At 40.0% G+C, this 20,947-nt stretch overlaps 1 protein-coding gene across 1 annotated transcript in view; it reads right to left on the reverse strand.

Moving 5' to 3' along the window:
- Positions 1–20,746, reverse strand: part of AVPR1A (arginine vasopressin receptor 1A) — a 33,120-nt gene extending 12,374 nt beyond the window's left edge. The window contains exon 1 of the mRNA XM_058191647.1: positions 19,756–20,746. Within this exon, the coding sequence (XP_058047630.1) occupies positions 19,756–20,746 (991 nt within the window). The remainder of the gene's footprint in view (positions 1–19,755) is intronic.
- Positions 20,747–20,947: the final 201 nt, after the last annotated feature.

Here is a 20,947-nt window from a genome sequence, read left to right on the forward strand (position 1 = left end):
GAGCATTGCAGTAATCCAAGCGAGAGGTAACAAGAGCATGAGTGACGCATAGGGCATCCCGGTCAAGGAAGGCGCAACTGGCTAATCAGGCGAACCTGATAAAAGCTCTCCTGGAGACGGTCACAAGTGATCTTCAAAGACAACCACCATCCAGGAGAACGCCTAAGTTGCACACCCTCCATCGGGGCCAATGACTCGCCCCCAACAGTCAGCCGTGGTTGCAGCTGACTGTACCGGGGTGCCGGCATCCACAGCCACTCCGTCTTGGAGGGGTTGAGCTTGAGCCTGTTTCTCCTCATCCAGACCCGTACGGCTTCCAGACACCGGGACAGTACTTCGACAGCTTTGTTGGGGTGGCCTGGGGTGGAAAAGTACAGCTGTGTATCGTCAGCGTACAGTTGGTAACTCACCCCAAAACCACTGATGATCTCACCCAGCGGCTTCATATAGATGTTGAACAGGAGGGGCGAGAGAATCAACCCCTGCGGCACCCCACACGTGAGGCGCCTTGTGGTCGATCTCTGCCCCCCTGCCAACACTGTCTGCGACCGGTCAGAGAGATAGGAGGAGAGCCACCGATAAACGGTGCCTCCCACTCCCAAACTCCCCAGCCGGTGCAGCAGGATACCATGGTCGATGGTATCAAAAGCCGCTGAGAGGTCTAATAGGACCAGGGCAGAGGAATAACCTCTGTCCCGGGCCCTCCAGAGGTCATCAACCAACGCGACCAAAGCCGTCTCCGTACTGTATCTGGGCCGAAAGCCAGACTGGAACGGGTCTAGATAGACACTTTCATCTAGATATTGGGGTAGTTGACGTGCCACCACACTCTCTACAACCTTCGCCACAAAGCGAAGGTTGGAGACCGTTCGATAATTTCCTAAAACAGCTGGGTCCAGGGAAGGCTTCTTGAGGAGGGGTCTCACCACCGCCTCTTTCAAGGCAGCAGGAAAAACCCCTTACAACAAAGAAGCATTAATAATCCCCCGGAGCCAGCCTCGTGTCACCTCCTGCGTGGCCAGCACCAGCCAGGAGTGGCACGGGTCCAGTAAACATGTGGTGGCATTCAACCTCCCCAACAACCTGTACATGTCCTCAGGAGTCACAGGGTCAAACCCATCCCAAACAGTCTCAACAAGACGGGTCTTCAACATCTCACCTGGATCTACCCAATTTTGATCCAACCCGTCCCGAAACTGAGCGATTTTATTGTATAGATAAACACTAAAATCCTCGGCACGCCCTTGTAAGGGGTCCGCCCGCACCTCCTGTTGAAGGAGAGAGCGGGTCACCTGAAACAGGGCAGTTATCTGCCGATGTAATGAGGGAGGAAACGTAAGAACGCTTCGCTTCCCTCAATGCCACTAGGTAGGTCCGACTATATGACCTAACTAGTGTCCGGTCAGCTTCCGAACGGCTGGATCTCCAGGCACTCTCTAGGCGTCTTCTCTGGCGTTTCATCTCCCTCAGCTCCTTGGAAAACCAAGGAGCTGGTTGAGACCTACGCCGGGTCAGAGGCCGCAAAGGCACGACATGGTCTAGAGCCCCAGCCGCGGCCTGTTCTTCAGCCGTCCCGTGGGCCAGACCCATTTAGTACATTTTACATTTATAATACACACAAATCATCTTAAAACAAATTTACAGAAAATATCAGGCCTACTATGAAGATGACCAAGGTGACTACCAAAAACAATATACTGCCGAGAAGGAAGCAGCCATAATTTCCATCTTCCATGCAACTCAGATGGCCTCCAGGGAACTGTCCTATTGCTAATATTAAAGCTTCTGCTGTCAAGCTTGCTTGGAGGATAGGAACTTCCTCCAAGAATACAACACTCAGTGCCATTTTTTTTTAAATAAAAAAGATTCTCCATCGTTCGGTTAATAATGTGCAAGTCAGCTAACCATGGGCAAATTTGGGGTGAACTAGCTAAAACAGACACAATATTGTATATCACCACAAATAACAAATGGCTATCCATGACCTTGAAATTAAAGAATCATCTGAATTTATTGTAGAACAGAATTCAGATGTAAAATTGGTGTACTATTTAATATTGCTTACAGCAACAAAGTCAGTATTGGTATGTGGCAATTTAGAAAGCAAATATTCCTTGTGGTATCTTTCACTGTAAATTTAAGTGGAAATGCAAGTTAGAGAATTTGAGATCTTTTTTCAGAGCAGAAATTGTGAGGATGGCATTTATGCTTGAATTCCCCTTATTCTGGTAAGCCAATGAGATGATAACAAACTTTCTAGTTTTGCTATTTATTGTGGAAGATTAGAACAAAATAATGAAAAGGAAAATGATCACACAGATACTAGATATTTTTTCCTTAATTTTAATCGAGAAATTATTTCATCTCATCAATTTAAAGGACAGCACATATTTTTTATTAAATGCAAAAGTTGCATTCAGCTGGCTGATTGTGATTAGTTGTTAAATTTTCAGCATTTTATAAGTAGCCAAAACTTTTGGGCTATGTAGCCAAAAATAGACACCAGTGAATTCAACAGAGTTTAATCTCAATTAATTTGCACAGGGGTATCATACTATCATCCTATCTGGTAAAGTGTAGGCTTCTATTGGATGTATATTTCCAGGCAGAAAGGTTTTTTGTAATACAGTGGCAGTTCTATGCATTGGTATATGACAATGAAAAATATATTCCTGCTTTAAAATCTACACAAGTTACTGTGTTTTCCTCAAAAGTATATAGGAAAGAAATATATAAAACATTTGACAGAGAAAGATATTGAAGGATATCAGAAAAAATTGGACAAATTTTGCAATGGTGGGAAAAGACCTAGATTAGTGAAGAAAATGTGGTATCAAAATCAAAAGGAAGGTGGATTAGGAACCCCCAAATTATTTAATTATTACTGTGCATATGGTAGTGGTAAAAATACTTAAAGGTGAAGATAATCATTGGAGAGACTTAGAGTTAAGGGATATAGAGAAATTTGGATCAAGGTGGTTTTTAGATAAAGCAAACTTAAAATGTGTAATTAGAAGTTATTGGTTAAAGGGATTAAGTAAAATGTGGAATAAATTTGTTAAAATTTTAATTCCGGATATAATCTTTTTGGGGAAGACAATTGGAAATTGGCCGATTAAAAATAATATAAGACGTAATGAAGCGATTAAAGATGAAAATATAGAAACTATTAGAGATTGGTTAAAAGTTTTAGAAAATGAAAGGAGGAACAAAGAAATTATTGAAAAATTAGGGTTAAGCTGGTTTGAAAAATACAGATAGAAAATGGACAAAAAAATTAAGGGAAAACTATTCGATAAATAGATGTGAAACTGAATTTGAATATTTAGTATCTCGGATTATGAAAGATGAAATTGGGCTAAAGGGACTCGTTAGCAGGGTTTATAAGATTATAAACTCTGATGAAAAACTACAAAGAGTGATGAGGACAAATTGGGAAAAAGATCTTAATATTGAAATACCAGAGTCAGATTGGAATGTGAATTGGAATAGTAGAATTATGAGAACTTTATCTATAAGGATTAAAGAGCATAATTATAAAGTTGTTTGGAAATGGTATTTGACTCCAGTAAGATTGTCACAAATGGATAAAAAAATTAGTAAAAAATGTTGGAGATGTGAGATGGAATTGGGGACTTATGAACATATGTGGTATAAATGTGATAAGGTTAAAAAGTTTTGGCAACAATTGGAGAAAATGATATTTGAAATGATGGGGAAAGTAATAACATTGAGAGTGGAAACTATATTATTGTTGGTAATTAAGGAAATAGAATTAACAAAATATGAAAAAGAATTGATTAGAATTATGATTATAATAGGTAGAATTATAATAGCTAGATATTGGAAACTAGATGTGATTTTTAGAATTGAAGAGTGGAATTCTGAAATGTGGAAATTAGCTTTAAATGATAAAATGACATGTGATATTAAAATTAGAAGTGGTGTGTATAAAGAAGATATTTTTTGGAAGACTTGGAAACCATTTGTGGACTATGCGCTTGGAACATTGGACGCTTCGGTACCTGTACCTCGAGAACGTGGATTTTGGCAATCATGAGGATATATCCGAAGACCCAAATCTTCCTTTTTTTTTTTATGTATAGCACAAGGGTGGAAAATGTATTTTCTTTTTTGTTTGTAACGTTTAAAATAATAATAATAATAAAAAAAAGAAATATATAAAACAGTATTTTTTAATGTTTAAACTTTGGTGATTTAAACTCAATGGAAATGAGTTTAAATTCAGTGCAAGTGGGGGGTTTGCTCCCTGTTTGCTCTGCCAGTGTTGGTGGGGTGTATTTTTCTCCTTGGTAATTCCTTGATTAGGGTATTGTTTTTTGCTGGAAAGCCCACACTCACTAGCACTGAAGATGTTACTATCTGGGTAGTGAAACACCCTCAAGCAAATAAACCCTATGCTCACTAGCAAATGTTACCTAGTTAGATAACAAAATGTCTGCAAGCAAACAACCAAGCTCAGAGAGCAAAAAAAACATAGTTCAAACTTGAGCTGCACATATTCTCTTCTTTTGGAACACTCTAATATAAAATCCTATGACACTGATATTTAAACTTGTTGACATGTGTAAGGTAATTTCCAATATCTTCCAAAAACTCTGAACAAGGTTACAGACGTATGTACTGATGTACAGCATTTAAATTTTAGGCTGAAACCCTAGCACATTTATTCATAAAGACCACCTGAAATACATATGGAAATGTGCATAAAATTAAATTGTATGTATGTATGTATGTATGTGGGTATGTATGTGTGTGTGTGTGTGTGTGTGTGTGTGTGTGTATGTATGTATGTATGTACGTATGTATGTATAAAAGTTAGCTAAATCCTATCCTGAATTTAATAGGGGGAAAATAGTTTATGCAAAATCAAGAGAATCCTGATACTGGGTTTCAGTTTGGTAATATTGGGTTCCTTGAGCCAATCTATTTATTTCTAAGTGAACTGTAGTAAATGAAAGACTTGGAAGTTATGGTGCATTTAAGTTTATGGTGCATCCTTATTTAGTCAGGATTACATTTTTTTAATAAAAAGTTTTTTATTTTTTATTTTCTTATACACATATTGTAAATGTACATTTTCTTATTCATAGATAATCATACATATTCTTTCTAAAGAAAACACACAAATAAAACATTTGACAGAGAAAGATATTGAAGGATATCAGAAAAATTGGACAAATTTTGCAATGGTGGAAAAGACCTAGATTAGTGAAGAAAATGTGGTATCAAAATCAAAAGGAAGGTGGATTAGGAATCCCCAAATTAAAACCTTCACCTTCTCTATCTTACCCTCTATTCATCTCTTCTTTCTTTCTTCTTTGTTGTACGATATTTTCCTTGTTTGGTATCTGAGCAACTCCAATCTTCTGATAATATATACTTTCTTTTCAGTTTCTTTTCTATTTTACCCAAGCTATCATTTCATAATTGTACATTTATATTTATAATCTTCTCTACTTCTTCCCCCTTTTCCATTTACTCTGGTGATATCTGGGTTTTTATTTCTTCATTATCATTTCTCTCATTTAATTTCCATTTATTAACATTGTTTATCTATCTATTGTCTTTTATTTCTGTTTCTTTTCTAACCATACATAGAATCTTTCCCACATCTTGAAATACACCGATTCCTCTTTATCTTTTATTCTTAAAGTTAATCTATTCATTTCCGCACAGTCTAAAATCTTTTTTATTACTTCATCTTCAGATGGGATTCTCTCTAACTTCCAATTTTGCGCAAATACAATTCTTGCTGCCGATACTACGTGAATAATTAAATACCTTTCTTCTTTGTTGTACGATATTTTCCTTGTTTGGTATCTGAGCAACTCCAATCTTCTGATAATATATACTTTCTTTTCAGTTTCTTTTCTATTTTACCCAAGCTATCATTTCATAATTGTACATTTATATTTATAATCTTCTACTTCTTCCCCTTTTCCATTTACTCTGGTGATATCTGGGTTTTATTTCTTCATTATCATTTCTCTCATTTAATTTCCATTTATTAACATTGTTTATCTATCTATTGTCTTTTATTTCTGTTTCTTTTCTATTTTACCCAAGCTATCATTTCATAATTGTACATTTATATTTATAATCTTCTACTTCTTCCCCTTTTCCATTTACTCTGGTGATATCTGGGTTTTATTTCTTCATTATCATTTCTCTCATTTAATTTCCATTTATTAACATTGTTTATCTATCTATTGTCTTTTATTTCTGTTTCTTTTCTATTTTACCCAAGCTATCATTTCATAATTGTACATTTATTCATAAAGACCACCTGAAATACATATGGAAATGTGCATAAAATTAAATTGTATGTATGTACGTATGTATGTATGTATGTATGTATGTATGTGTGTATATATGTATGTATGTGTGTGTGTGTGTGTGTATATATATATGTATAAAAGTTAGCTAAATCCTATCCTGAATTTAATAGGGGAAAATAGTTTATGCAAAATCAAGAGAATCCTGATACTGGGTTTCAGTTTGGTAATATTGGGTTCCTTGAGCCAATCTATTTATTTCTAAGTGAACTGTAGTAAATGAAAGACTTGGAAGTTATGGTGCATCCTTATTTAGTCAGGATTACATTTTTTAATAAAAGTTTTTATTTTTATTTCTTATACACATATTGTAAATGTACATTTTCTTATTCATAGATAATCATACATATTCTCTTCTTTGGAACACTCTAATATAAAATCCTATGACACTGATATTTAAACTTGTTGACATGTGTAAGGTAATTTCCAATATCTTCCAAAACTCTGAACAAGGTTACAGACGTATGTACTGATGTACAGCATTTAAATTTTAGGCTGAAACCCTAGCACATTTATTCATAGATAATCATACATATTCTTTCTAAAGAAAACACACAAATAAAACATTTTAATTGCATTTGGAGTTGCTCTTCTACTCTTTCTTTCCCTCTGTTTTACAAGCCTTCTTCTCCTCTTTTCCCTCCGTCCTTCTTCCTTTCCTACCTTCTTCTTCCTCCTTTCTCATCTTCTTCTCCTTCCCTCCATCCCTCTCTCTCCCCTTCACCTTCTCTATCTTACCCTCTATTCATCTCTTCTTTCTTTCTTCTTTGTTGTACGATATTTTCCTTGTTTGGTATCTGAGCAACTCCAATCTTCTGATAATATATACTTTCTTTTCAGTTTCTTTTCTATTTTACCCAAGCTATCATTTCATAATTGTACATTTATATTTATAATCTTCTCTACTTCTTCCCCCTTTTCCATTTACTCTGGTGATATCTGGGTTTTTATTTCTTCATTATCATTTCTCTCATTTAATTTCCATTTATTAACATTGTTTATCTATCTATTGTCTTTTATTTCTGTTTCTTTTCTAACCATACATAGAATCTTTCCCACATCTTGAAATACACCGATTCCTCTTTATCTTTTATTCTTAAAGTTAATCTATTCATTTCCGCACAGTCTAAAATCTTTTTTATTACTTCATCTTCAGATGGGATTCTCTCTAACTTCCAATTTTGCGCAAATACAATTCTTGCTGCCGATACTACGTGAATAATTAAATACCTTTCTTCTTTGCTATATCTTTCTGGCAAAATACCCAATAAGAAAATCTCTGGCTTTAATTCTATAGATTTTTGTAGCATTTCCTTTAACCATGTCTGTATTCTAAACCAATAATTTTTTGCTTCTATACATGTCCACCACATATGATAATATGATCCCGGCAAATGCGAGCATTTCCAACATCAAGCTGATTTATCTTTAAACATTTTTTCTAGCCTTTCTGGTGGAATATGCCATCTGTAAAACATTTTATATAAGTTTTCTTTATATGCTGTTGCCATTGTCAATTTATAATTCCTTTCCCATAGTTGTTGCCATTTCTCTAATTCTATTGCTTAACCAAAATTTTTCACCCAAGTTATGATTGTCTCTTTTACTTCTTCCTCTTCTAATCTAACTTGCAATAAGTAATTATACAATCTTTTAATCATTTTTCATCCTTTCCAGTCAATATCTGATCCAACTCTGATTCCCCCAAATTAAAACCATATTGTTTCAAATCTTTATCATATCTTGATTGTATTTGCAATCTTGTGTACCAATCAGTCTCAATCCCTTGTTTTTCTAAGTTTTTCTTCTGTTTTAACTCTCCCTTCTCAGTTAAAATGTCTTTATAACATACAATATTGTTCATGTTAATCATATTCGGATGTGTCAATGCTTCTATTGTTGAAAGCCACATTGGTATTTCCATGTTTTTCTTTCACTCTCTCCCATATTGTTAACAAGCCATTTCTTACACAGTGTCTCTGAAAATATTCATGTATTCTATTTTTGCCATACCATATTTAAAATGCTTTTGAGTATAACAATAAACCTATCTTCTTTCCACTTTAAGCTTCCAACTCCAAAATTTTAATTTTTAAATAACAATTCATTAGCCATGCAAAATATCTTTGTCCAATCTGCTTTCAGTCCATTAAATTAATTTTGAATTTGCTGTAATTAGTCTTTATTCATGGCTTCCGCCCTTTCGCTGCTGTTCCAGAAGTGGGGAGGTAGTCTTATTTCTCTTCCTCCCCTCTCCTCTTTGCCATAACTTTTCAAAAAGCTTTTTAAATTTTGAGAGATGAAAATATAAAAGGAAGCTTGTTTCAAGGCTTCAGTTTCTCACCCAGATGATCGCCTTGCTCTCCTTTTCTTTCGTACTTTTTTCTTTTTCCTCCGGGTTTTGACAGCTCCTAATGGCTATCTTCCATCCCTGCTGGGTCAGAGGCTGATGCCGGCGCTCCAGGGAATTTGTGACTTCCCTGTTCATGCCAGCCTGTGCCTCCATTCTTCGCTGTCTCTATGGGAGAGCTATGATCCACTGGGGATCCCCTAAACAGCTAGGATGTCAGCGTTCTCCTGGAGCCCCGGATTCCATGCTTTGCTGCCGATGTATGCAATCTTTTTTGCATATGTTTTTTGCATATGTTTGCAATCTATGTAGTACTTGACTCAGTAGTACATAATAAACTTCTCCTAAAACTAAAATCCTATGGCATTTCAGGACCTCTTCATAATTGGATAACTGCTTTCCTGTCAAACAGACAAAAAGTGGTCAAAATTGGCAATGCTCTATCAAATCCTGTTCCTGTCAAAAGTGGCGTTCCCCAAGGCAGCATTCTTGGACCAACGCTCCTCATACTATACATAAATGATCTCTGTGACCTTATCTCAAGTTATTGTGTCCTCTTTGCTGATGTCAAACTATTTAACACCAACAACAATACTTCTACCTTCAAAAGACCTTGAGTTTTCATATCAAATGATCTAAGTGCCAAAGCCCATAGCAAAAAGGCTCTAAGAGTTGTAAACCTAATTTTATGCAGCTTTTTTTCCAAAAACTCTACACTACTAACCAGAGCATAAAAAACATTTGCTAGACCTATTCTTGAATACAGCTCACCTGTCTGGAACCCATACCACATCTCTGACATTAATACAATTGAACGCATCCAGAAATATTTTACAAGAAGAGTTCTCCACTCCTCTGAAAACAACAAAATACCAGACTTGAAATCCTGGGATTAGAAAACTTAGAACTCCGCCGACTCCGACAAGACCTGTGTTTAACACACAGAATCCTCTATTGCAATGTCCTTCCTGTTAAAGACCTTGAGTTTTCATATCAAATGATCTAAGTGCCAAAGCCCATAGCAAAAAAGCTCTAAGAAAATCTCTGGCTTTAATTCTATAGATTTTTGTAGCATTTCCTTTAACCATGTCTGTATTCTAAACCAATAATTTTTTGCTTCTATACATGTCCACCACATATGATAATATGATCCCGGCAAATGCGAGCATTTCCAACATCAAGCTGATTTATCTTTAAACATTTTTTCTAGCCTTTCTGGTGGAATATGCCATCTGTAAAACATATTATATAAGTTTTCTTTATATGCTGTTGCCATTGTCAATTTATAATTCCTTTCCCATAGTTGTTGCCATTTCTCTAATTCTATTGCTTAACCAAAATTTTTCACCCAAGTTATGATTGTCTCTTTTACTTCTTCCTCTTCTAATCTAACTTGCCATAACTTTTCAAAAAGCTTTTTAAATTTTGAGAGATGAAAATATAAAAGGAAGCTTGTTTCAAGACTTCAGTTTCTCACCCAGATGATCGCCTTGCTCTCCTTTTCTTTCGTACTTTTTTCTTTTTCCTCCGGGTTTTGACAGCTCCTAATGGCTATCTTCCATCCCTGCTGGGTCAGAGGCTGATGCCGGCGCTCCAGGGAATTTGTGACTTCCCTGTTCATGCCAGCCTGTGCCTCCATTCTTCGCTGTCTCTATGGGAGAGCTATGATCCACTGGGGATCCCCTAAACAGCTAGGATGTCAGCGTTCTCCTGGAGCCCCGGAATCCATGCTTTGCTGCCGATGTATGCAATCTTTTTTGCATATGTTTTTTGCATATGTTTGCAATCTATGTAGTACTTGACTCAGTAGTACATAATAAACTTCTCCTAAAACTAAAATCCTATGGCATTTCAGGACCTCTTCATAATTGGATAACTGCTTTCCTGTCAAACAGACAAAAAGTGGTCAAAATTGGCAATGCTCTATCAAATCCTGTTCCTGTCAAAAGTGGCGTTCCCCAAGGCAGCATTCTTGGACCAACGCTCCTCATACTATACATAAATGATCTCTGTGACCTTATCTCAAGTTATTGTGTCCTCTTTGCTGACGATGTCAAACTATTTAACACCAACAACAATACTTCTACCCTTCAAAAAGTCCTTGACTTTGTATCCGATTGGTCTAAAACTTGGCAACTCCAAATCTCTACCAGCAAATACTCAGTCTTACATATTGGGGAAAAAGAACCTTAACACTAAGTACAAGCTTGATGGACATTACCTTAAAGGTGACCCCCACCCTGTTAAAGACCTTGGAGTTTTCATATCAAATGATCTAAGTGCCAAAGCCCATAGCAAAAAAAGCTCTAAGAGTTGTAAACCTAATTTTACGCAGCTTCTTTTCTAAAAACTCTACACTACTAACCAGAGCATACAAAACATTTGCTAGACCTATTCTTGAATACAGCTCACCTGTCTGGAACCCATACCATATCTCTGACATTAATACAATTGAACGCATCCAGAAATATTTTACAAGAAGAGTTCTCCACTCCTCTGAAAACAACAAAATACCTTATACCACCAGACTTGAAATCCTGGGATTAGAAAACTTAGAACTCCGCCGACTCCGACAAGACCTGTGTTTAACACACAGAATCATCTATTGCAATGTCCTTCCTGTTAAAGACTACTTCAGCTTCAATCGCAATAATACAAGAGCAAACAATAGATTCAAACTTAATGTTAACTGCTTCAATCTTGATTGCAGAAAATATGACTTCTGTAACAGAGTTGTTAACGCTTGGAACACACTACCTGACTCTGTGGTCTCTTCTCAAAATCCCAAAAACTTCAACCAAAAACTGTCTACTATTGACCTCACCCCATTCCTAAGAGGACTATAAGGGGCGTGCATAAGAGCACAAAAGTGCCTACCATTCCTGCCCTATTGTTCCCTTTCATTATATCAAATTAATATAGTTGTTGCATACTTTTGCTTATATATTATGTTTGTGTATACTGTTGTGACAAAATAATAAAAAAAAGATGTTGGCCAGTATGGATATATCATTGGTTCAGGTTTTCTTAGGCCTCACAGCCGGGAGAACTTGACTTGACTTTTTTCAGTGCTACATGACAGACATGATTAATAGTACCCATAGTTCTGATTTCCCTGAATTAGGTTTCTATTCCGCTGAACCTTCCCTGAGTTAGATGCATAGTTTTGCTCTCCCTGATTTGGGCCCCTAACTTTCCCTGAGTTAGTTTTACATTCCTGAGTTGGGTTTCTATTCAGGTAAAATGCATGATTTCCTGAAAAACACGTGGTATTTTGCTAATACGTATACTCTAAACGCTTGCTGATTGGTGATGTTAAGTTTCTATATGCTAATTCTCTCCTTGCTGTAGTTACCCTCCTGCTAAAACTGCATAATAAAAGAGACTGTTGCGATCTAAAGGGAATTCACTCCTTTTACAACCCTTTTCTTCGTGCTCTCTCATCTGGAAGAACTCCTGGTGTGGTGTCTTTTATTTGGCTTCTTTCGTCCTTGCGAGGACCCACTAAATTGTCTCAGCGAGGGCTGAGACCCGTTCCTGCGGGAACCCAGGACAACATCAACAGGGAACCTTGGACTACAAATAAGTGTTGCAGACCAACAGCAACATCTGGGGGCTCGTCCGGACCTGTTGTGTTGTCCAGAGGCGCGATCGTTGTCTAGCGGTGCGTCACCTTCACCCTCATTGCTTACCCGTCCGGGACGCGACACGTGCACACGTAAGTAATGGGCTCCTCGAACTCGAAAGTCTCATCATTGCATAGGAATGAGCTTTACTCTCTGGTGAAGAAGGCTAATTGTTTGCAAAAAGTTAATGGCACCACTGTCTATCCTCTTTCCTAGAAATCTCTTACCTCTTTTCTAGTCTCCTTCTGTCTCTGTAGCTGCCTCTGCTCCCCCTGCAGACACAGCTCTTTCTCCTTCTGCAGCGTCTCCCCCCCCCCACCGGAGGATACAGACATAGCTGCAGGCACTCTTTCTGCCTTGGTCGCCCTTTCTTCTCTTTCTCTAAGAACTGAACCCCCGATATCGGCTTACCCTTTAAACCTCAATCCAGCAGGAGGGGGACAGCCGATACATGAGAACATCAATGTACGGGTGCTTAAAAATTTAAAAGACTTCCTACGGCATTTACTCTCCGTTCCTTCAGTTCCTATGCCTGCTCATTCCTTTCCCTCCTCCTCCCTTTCCCCCCACTCTGAACCTTCAAAGCATATTGAGCTAGAAAGCGTATTGTACCAAATGCCTGTTTCTTCCATCCCTGCTTTGAAAACAGCCTCCTTTCCCTGCCTGCCTCCCTTCCCCAGAGCACCCTCCTTTCCCCCACTCTGAACCTTCAAAGCATATTGAGCTAGAAAGCGTATTGTACCAAATGCCTGTTTCTTCCATCCCTGCTTTGAAAACTGCCTCCTTTCCCCTGCCTGCCTCCCTTCCCCCAGAGCACCCCTCTCTTTCCCCCATGGGTGCAATCACTCACATTAACCAGCAATTGATTTGGTTTAATTACTTCTCTATATCTGGAAACAATCTGGAAAAGAATTTGCTCACAGCGACTACATGGGAAACATTGGGAACTTTTTTCCATGAAAGTCCAAGAGCCCCTGCAAAAATTTTGTTCATCTGGCACATGATCTTTGAATGCCTCATTTTACTTGCAGATGTCACTTAGAGAATCAGGACCTCTGCCTTATCAAAAATGACTTAAAAGGATCCACAATCACAGTCATGATTTAAACTGCTGAGTTTTCTCAGACAAGTTCCCCAGGTCTGTAAATGTTGTTTGATGATGTGTGTGCTTGTGTATGTATGTATGTGATCATTTTCAGACCTGCATAAGAATTGTAGAGATAATTGTGATGCTTGATTTGCATGGAATGTGTGTATGTGCAAAACTCATTGAGAAGGTGTGAAATTTCTGTGTTGTCTTTTGGATTTGCAAGAAATGTGTGCATGTGTGAGAAATTGTCTCTGCATGTGTGTGTGTGTGTGTGTGTGTGTGTGTGTATCTGTCTGCATAAATTCCGTATGCAAGCAGCCAGGTACTTTCGGAAAAATAAAAAAATGTATTTTTCCTTTTGCAAGCAAGTGAGTTACTTTTGGATTTTTTTTTTTTTCTCTTCATATGCATGAGAGTGTCTTTCCAGTGAGTTACTTTTAACTTTTTTTTTCTGCCCTCTGGCTTATCTTAACTACCCCCCCCTTGTTCCTTGTAGTGCCAGGGAAAAGGGCGGGCTACGGGGGAGAACCATTCACCCCCACTCCATTTTTTTTTCTTCTCTCTCTTCTTTCTTGTCTGAGAAGGGAGGGACAATTAGGCTCTCTGGAAGCATTGCTTTTGTAAAAGGCTATGTAAAAACTATGCAGATATATTTTCTTTTCCACCATGAAAACAATTTTGATTTTAATTTTTAATCATGCATACAATTTTGGTTTTGCTTTTAATTTTCATTTTTTATCTTTTCTGGAACTTTTTGAGGTTTAACCTGCCTGATTAAACCTATACCTTTATAAATGTTTTCAAAGCACTGAGTTGACTAAAAATGTTTCATTTAGCTTTGTATTTTTGCAGCTGTTCACATACATCATAAGAGTTGGAAGGGACCCTTGGAGGTCTTCTAGTCCAACCCCCTGCCCAGGCAGGAAACCCTACAGCATTTCAGACACATGGCTATCTTCTTATGTATGGATGCATTTTTTTTTAAGCGTAAATCTGTTTTTTGGAAAATGCATTCAGGTTTTCCACATAAACAGACTCACCCTAAAGCTTCCGCCATATTTTTCTTTTTTGAATCTGACTCAATGTGCCCCTTATTTGCTGTTTGTATTGTTTCTTTTTCTTTTTTAGCAGCACAATATGTGCCCTGTTTTAGGAGCTATTTCAGAGATGAGTTAGAAAGTTATAGGATGTGATAAGTTAGAAAGTTACAGAATGTGAAGAGAGAATTAAGAGGAGTGCTGAGAAGGTTTTAGTAAGTTAGAAAAGTAAGACAGATGGTGATTTTGCTAAGAATGTGGTTTGTTTTTGGAAGTTTTTGATAGCATGGATTTGTTAGTGAACAACTTCCACACATGAATAAAAAGGGTGGGAGTTGGGTTTTTATTGATTGATTGTCTTTTTCTCTGTCTTCCACATAGTACCTTTCAACCTCATCTTAGACAGTCTACTCAAATAGTAAAAACTATTTTTCAATCTTACTTGTCCCCTTCTCTTGATTCTAATCTCACTTCTCTTTTCACAACTTTACAGTCTCTCATTTACAAACGTACACATCCCTATTTTGTTATGTAGCAGACGCTGCGGCCTCTGCCTCCTCTCTTTTGACACTTTCTCCTGTCTCTCCTTGGGACAGTCACTCCTATTTTCATCAAAACAAAAAGGCGCTCATGAAACAATTTGGCTTCACGGCTGCTGAGGCATCTGATCATACATCAATGCCCTACTTGCAGCCGCCAAGGTAACTCTCTTCCGATGGGGGTCAACCCCAGAGGAACAGTGCCCTGTCAACTATGGCAAATGGATGTAACTCAATATCCATCCTTTATACATATTCAGGTTTCATCATGGCAACCTTGCAAAGGGGTGAAACCGCAAAACAAGTTATTAATCATTGTATTCGGACTTTCGTAACGTTGGGATGTCCAAAAACTCTAAAAACTGACAATGGACCAGCCTATACGAGCTCTGCCTTTGCACAATTTTGCCATCGCTGGTCAATAATCCATAAATTCGGCATTCCTTTCAATAGCCAGGGCCAGGCCATTATAGAGAGAGCGAATTTGACTCTTAAACAGGCCTTGGACAGACACTTGGGGTCAAAAGGCATCAGCCCCCCGACACTCCCGGCGTTGCAAAATGTATTAAATGTTTGCTTGTATTCATTGAATTTTCTTAATCTAACTGGATCTCCTGCCTCCACTGCTGCCTCGAGACAGTTTTCCGCTCCTCCCTCCCTCTTCTCGTCCTCTGGTATATTATAGGCATCTTCGGATCCAGCTTGGAAAGGTCCAGCTCAATTGATTACCTGGGGAAAAGGCTACGCTGCAGTTCAATTGCCTGATCGAGTCCTGTGGGTTCCGGCTCGCTGTGTTCGCCCCTGTCATCTCAATCAACCAAAAAAGAAAGATGAAGATCCTCCTGATCCTATCCCTGATCTCTCTTGCCTCTTCTGTCCCTAATGCCTCTTCCTCTCTTCCTAAATGTACATGAAAATTTCCCTTCTCTCTGCTACCCATTTCTCCTCTGGCGTACTTCGCTCCATGCCCTCTTCCCACGTTTCTACCTCTGCAGCTCTCCGTTCGCAGCGCTCCTTATCCGGAGCACAGCAGAACCTGCATCGTCCATAAATTATACTTGGACTATTTTGGACTTCCAAGGAGGCGTCCTTCATTCCATCTCTAATCCAACTCTGTGGCCTTGGTTTCCTGCACTCTACTTTGACTTTGCTGAAATGCTGGTCGGCGCCATGGATTTAAACATAAAACAAAATGTAATCCTTCCCCTCGGGACGTCTGGGCAATTGGTCCAGGCCTGTATATCTGCCCAGGACATCTTACTGATCTCTCCCACCTAGATGAATGTGGGACCATCTCTGATTGGTACTGTAAGTCCTGGCAATGTGTGTCAACCGGAAAGATTTGGTGGACTGCTCCCTATACTACTGACTATATCAAAGCTGTACTAGGCCCTGATAACAATTTGCCTTGGAATTCCTGCTCCAATTGGGCCTGCTGCGGCGTTCGCCTCAATCCTATGACTGTTACTTTTACATCTCATGGAAGGAGTCTTCCGATTACTGAATGGCTTAAAGGGAAAAGATGGGGGGGAAGGTCGAGAGATAATTCCGATTACAGACATCCAGGAAATATATTCATAATTCGTCTTACCATGTCCTTAGAAACATCCCCACCTGTGGGCCCAAACAAACAAGTCAATTCGCCCTTTTTACAGCCCTTGATTAAAAGCAACAATCCATTGGTGTCCCTGGTCTCCTCTGCGCATGATGCCCTTGTAGCAGCCCGTACTTTATTCCTTCCAATGGCTCTATTTGGGCCTGCTCTACGGGTGCTACTGCGTGTGTCAGTGGAGACATTTTACACACAAAACACGCTTTTTGCATTCAGGTTTATCTTCTCCCTAAAATGTCTGTTTTTTCCAATAATGAGTTCTTTTCTCGCATAGAAACACCCCAATACCTTCCACGAACCAAACGGGAGGTGGTTACTACTATGACTTTGGCCCTTCTCCTGGGCCTAGGAGCCACTGGTGCTGCAACTGGAATCGCAGGAATGGTTGTGGCTGACAAAAACATCCGCAGGCTCAGTATTGAAATAGATGCTGATCTCAAACGCATTGAGCAATCTATGGTTGCCCTCCAAAATTCCCTGACCTCTCTCTCCGAGGTTGTATTACAAAATAGAAGGGGTTTGGACTTGCTATTCTTAAAACAGGGCGGTCTGTGTGTAGCTTTGAAAGAAGAATGTTGTTTTTACACTGAAAGTTCTGGTGTTGTGCTTGACTCTATGGCAGAATTAAATACCCGATTGAAAGATAGAGAAAAAGAGCGTTCTCAATCCCACATGTGGTATCAGGGAATGTTTAATCTCTCTCCCTGGTTGACCACCCTCCTCTCTGCCCTAGTTGGTCCTCTGATTTTGTTGCTCCTTGCATGTACAATTGGCCCATGTGTCATGGGGAGAGTTCTAGCATTCTTGAAACAACGACTAAACAGTATTGGAGATGATGTCCTCTTACTAAGGCACACTGTTGAAAATGAATATAAACAACCTCTTTTAGAATTAGCCTCTGAGGCTGATGAAGACTCTGAATCGGGAACCATTCCTTTGAAAAGGGCTGGCTCCTCATGGCTCTCCCGGAGGGGATCCACTGGGATGTCATAGCTTTAGAAGAATATTACCCATCTTAAAAATAAAACAGAGGACATATGGATATATCATTTACCCATCTTAAAAATAAAACAGAGGACATATGGATATATCATTGGTTCAGGTTTTCTTAGGCCTCACAGCCGGGAGAACTTGACTTGACTTTTTTCAGTGCTACATGACAGACATGATTAATAGTACCCATAGTTCTGATTTCCCTGAATTAGGTTTCTATTCCGCTGAACCTTCCCTGAGTTAGATGCATAGTTTTGCTCTCCCTGATTTGGGCCCCTAACTTTCCCTGAGTTAGTTTTACATTCCTGAGTTGGGTTTCTATTCAGGTAAAATGCATGATTTCCTGAAAAACACGTGGTATTTTGCTAATACGTATACTCTAAACGCTTGCTGATTGGTGATGTTAAGTTTCTATATGCTAATTCCCTCCTTGCTGTAGTTACCCCTCCCTGCTAAAACTGCATAATAAAAGAGACTGTTGCGATCTAAAGGGAATTCACTCCTTTTACAACCCTTTTCTTCGTGCTCTCTCATCTGGAAGAACTCCTGGTGTGGTGTCTTTTATTTGGCTTCTTTCGTCCTTGCGAGGACCCACTAAATTGTCTCAGCGAGGGCTGAGACCCGTTCCTGCGGGAACCCAGGACAACATCAACAGGGAACCTTGGACTACAAATAAGTGTTGCAGACCAACAGCAACAGGCCAGGATTACAATTGAATGACCATTAAGATGAGATATTAAATGAGTCTCTTTAGATTTATGTGACTTTCAGAACACTTTTTCAAAGACAGTCTCAAAATATATCATGTAAAAAGCTATATGCTTAGTAAGTCCTCTTGAAGTGCAAACATGGTAAGACTGAATGCTGTTTCCAATCACTGAAATAAATGAGAGTAATAAATGAGAGGCACCAAATATTGTAGATTCAGGACAATAGCATTCTGCTTTCAAAAAAAAATGGTGTAAGTGGAATGTAGGCTTGGAATCCTGTTGAGAAAAGATCACCAACCAACAGATGATGCCATCCTTTACTCACCCTGAGCCCTGGCAAACATATTTTGTTTGTTTTCTGGCTTAACCATTGCTGTCCGGTTTGCCTGATTCACTTTACTTTTCCTAGGCAGCTTGATTAACTGTTGAGCAAAGAAACAGTAACAGCCCCTCAACTGAATAAATGTTTGCTCCCCTGCAGATCTCTGATCCAGGCTGCTTTTGCATGGTATTCCACTAGCATGCCAGGGCTATATTTGCCTGACGTGCTGAAGATTAATGGCTCAAAATCTGGCTTTTAAAATTTACTGTTTCTCTTTTTTCTGAAATGCTCACTTTTCAGTTGTGCAGATTTTTTTTAAAAAAAAAGAGGAGCCCACCACTGAAATGCTACAACATTTTTTCTTTTCTTTTCTACCCAGCTCCCAAATGAATCAGCTGAATAAATACCGCAAGGTGACTTTTTGGGCTGAGGACTGGGATGAAATCCTTCAAGGAACGGGAAAAAATCATGAAACAGTACATAGGTTAGCTGGTTCAAAAAAGCAATTGAACAGTAAGAGACATATATAAATTTATATAACATATATACATATTTTCCTGCTATGTTTCTAATCAAGACATTCTTAATGTCACACAAATATTGCTGAGGAAGTTATGTACAGCTGCAACAGATATAGTACCAAACTGGGAAAGTGCAAGAAATAAATATTTCATTTTAAAGCTTTTTGTTCTGCTTACTTTTATGTACATTTACAAGCTTTAATTCTGTATATATGGATTTAATTTGCATATGATTTTATATGAACAGGTATACATATGCAACTGTATATGTTCACAGAAAAGAAAGCAGCTGCAGTTGCTTTCCTGGCAGTGAAAGTTGGAAGTGCAGCAGAGCAGGATAATTGTTTAGGAGGGGAGAGAGACAGAGGAAGAATGGTACCTGGCTGTTTCCAAAGTGTCCCAAATTGGGCAGAAGTTTCTTAATTTGGATTAAAATCCAGCTGGCATCAACACGGGTGAAGAACAGCTTAAAAGTGCAGCGCAGCTATGTTTTAAGCACCTTGCAAGGGCCCAAGCGAATGACTTTTGTCTGGAGTCATATGCCAGGGAGCCAGATACTAGGCAGGATCAGTAGCTGATCTGACCGCAGTACCTACCCTGCCAGGAGGCGTGGTCGTCCCAGACGGAACGCATCTGTACCGAGAAGAAAGGGGCCCAACACACAATATAAGCCGAAACGATCACGAAGGTCATCTTGACGGTGCGGATCTTGGCGCGGGAGATGCTTTTGACGCTGCTGACCTGAGGCGTGAAGAGCAGCCCCTTGCGCAGGGCGCCCTCGTGTGGCGGAGCCCTCTCTCGCTTCTGCCGCCGCGTCTTGTCCCGGACGTTGCTCCAGATGTGGTAACAGATGAAGCCGTAGCAGGTGGCCAGGATGAGGACGGGCGCCACGAAGATACTGCCGGCCATCCAAGTGATGTAGGCGCGAGCCCCCCACGGCTTGATGAAGTGCGCCCAGCAGTCGTAGACCTGCGAGCCGCTCTCCACCTCGCTGAGGGAGAAGATGAAGTACTGGGGCACGCTGAGCAAGAAGCTGAGCGCCCAGGCGGCCGCGATCATGCAGCGCGAGCGCTTGCTCGGCTGCTGTAGCGTCTTGAGCGGGTGGCACACGGCGATGTACCGGTCGGCCGTCATCACCACCAACATGTAAGCCGAGGCGAACATGCCGAACACCTGCAGGTGTTTCACCACGCGGCAGAGCCCGTCGGGCCCGTGGAAGCGGTGCGTCACTTCCCAGCACAGTTGGGGTAAGATCTGGAAGAAAGCTACGGCCAGGTCGGCCAGGCTCAGGTGCCGGATGAAAAGATGCATGCGGGATGCCTTTTTGCGCGGCGTGTGGTGCAGCGCTAACAGCACGAAAAAGTTGCCCAGCAGAGCTAAGGCGAAGGTCAGAGCCAGCACGGCGATCTCCAGCTTGGCCAGGTCTTCGTCCCGCCCGTAGGGGTCTCTGCTTCCGTTGGCTTTGCTCCCTGACCACGCCGCGTCCACGCCACCCCTGGAGCCGTCTACCTTCCCGAGCGAGTCGCGGCTCCAGTTCCACGCAGGAGTCGTCCAAGCTGAGCCGCCGGGACGGTTGCTGGACTGCATGGCGCCGCTTTGTTTTTCAGTTCTCTCGGTGCGCTTTCCCGCTTTTACTTTCCAGGCGCGGGATCCTCTTCGCGCCCGGCGAAAATCGATGCGCCTCTTTTCCTTGCTGGGCTATAGTGCTACTCTTGAACCAGGAAAAGGTAGGCGGAGGAATAGGAACTAATAGACTGAGTCTTCTGCGCCTGGAATGAACCCGCTCAA

This window comes from Ahaetulla prasina, chromosome 7 (assembly GCF_028640845.1).
Source record: "Ahaetulla prasina isolate Xishuangbanna chromosome 7, ASM2864084v1, whole genome shotgun sequence".
NCBI lineage: Eukaryota > Metazoa > Chordata > Lepidosauria > Squamata > Colubridae > Ahaetulla > Ahaetulla prasina.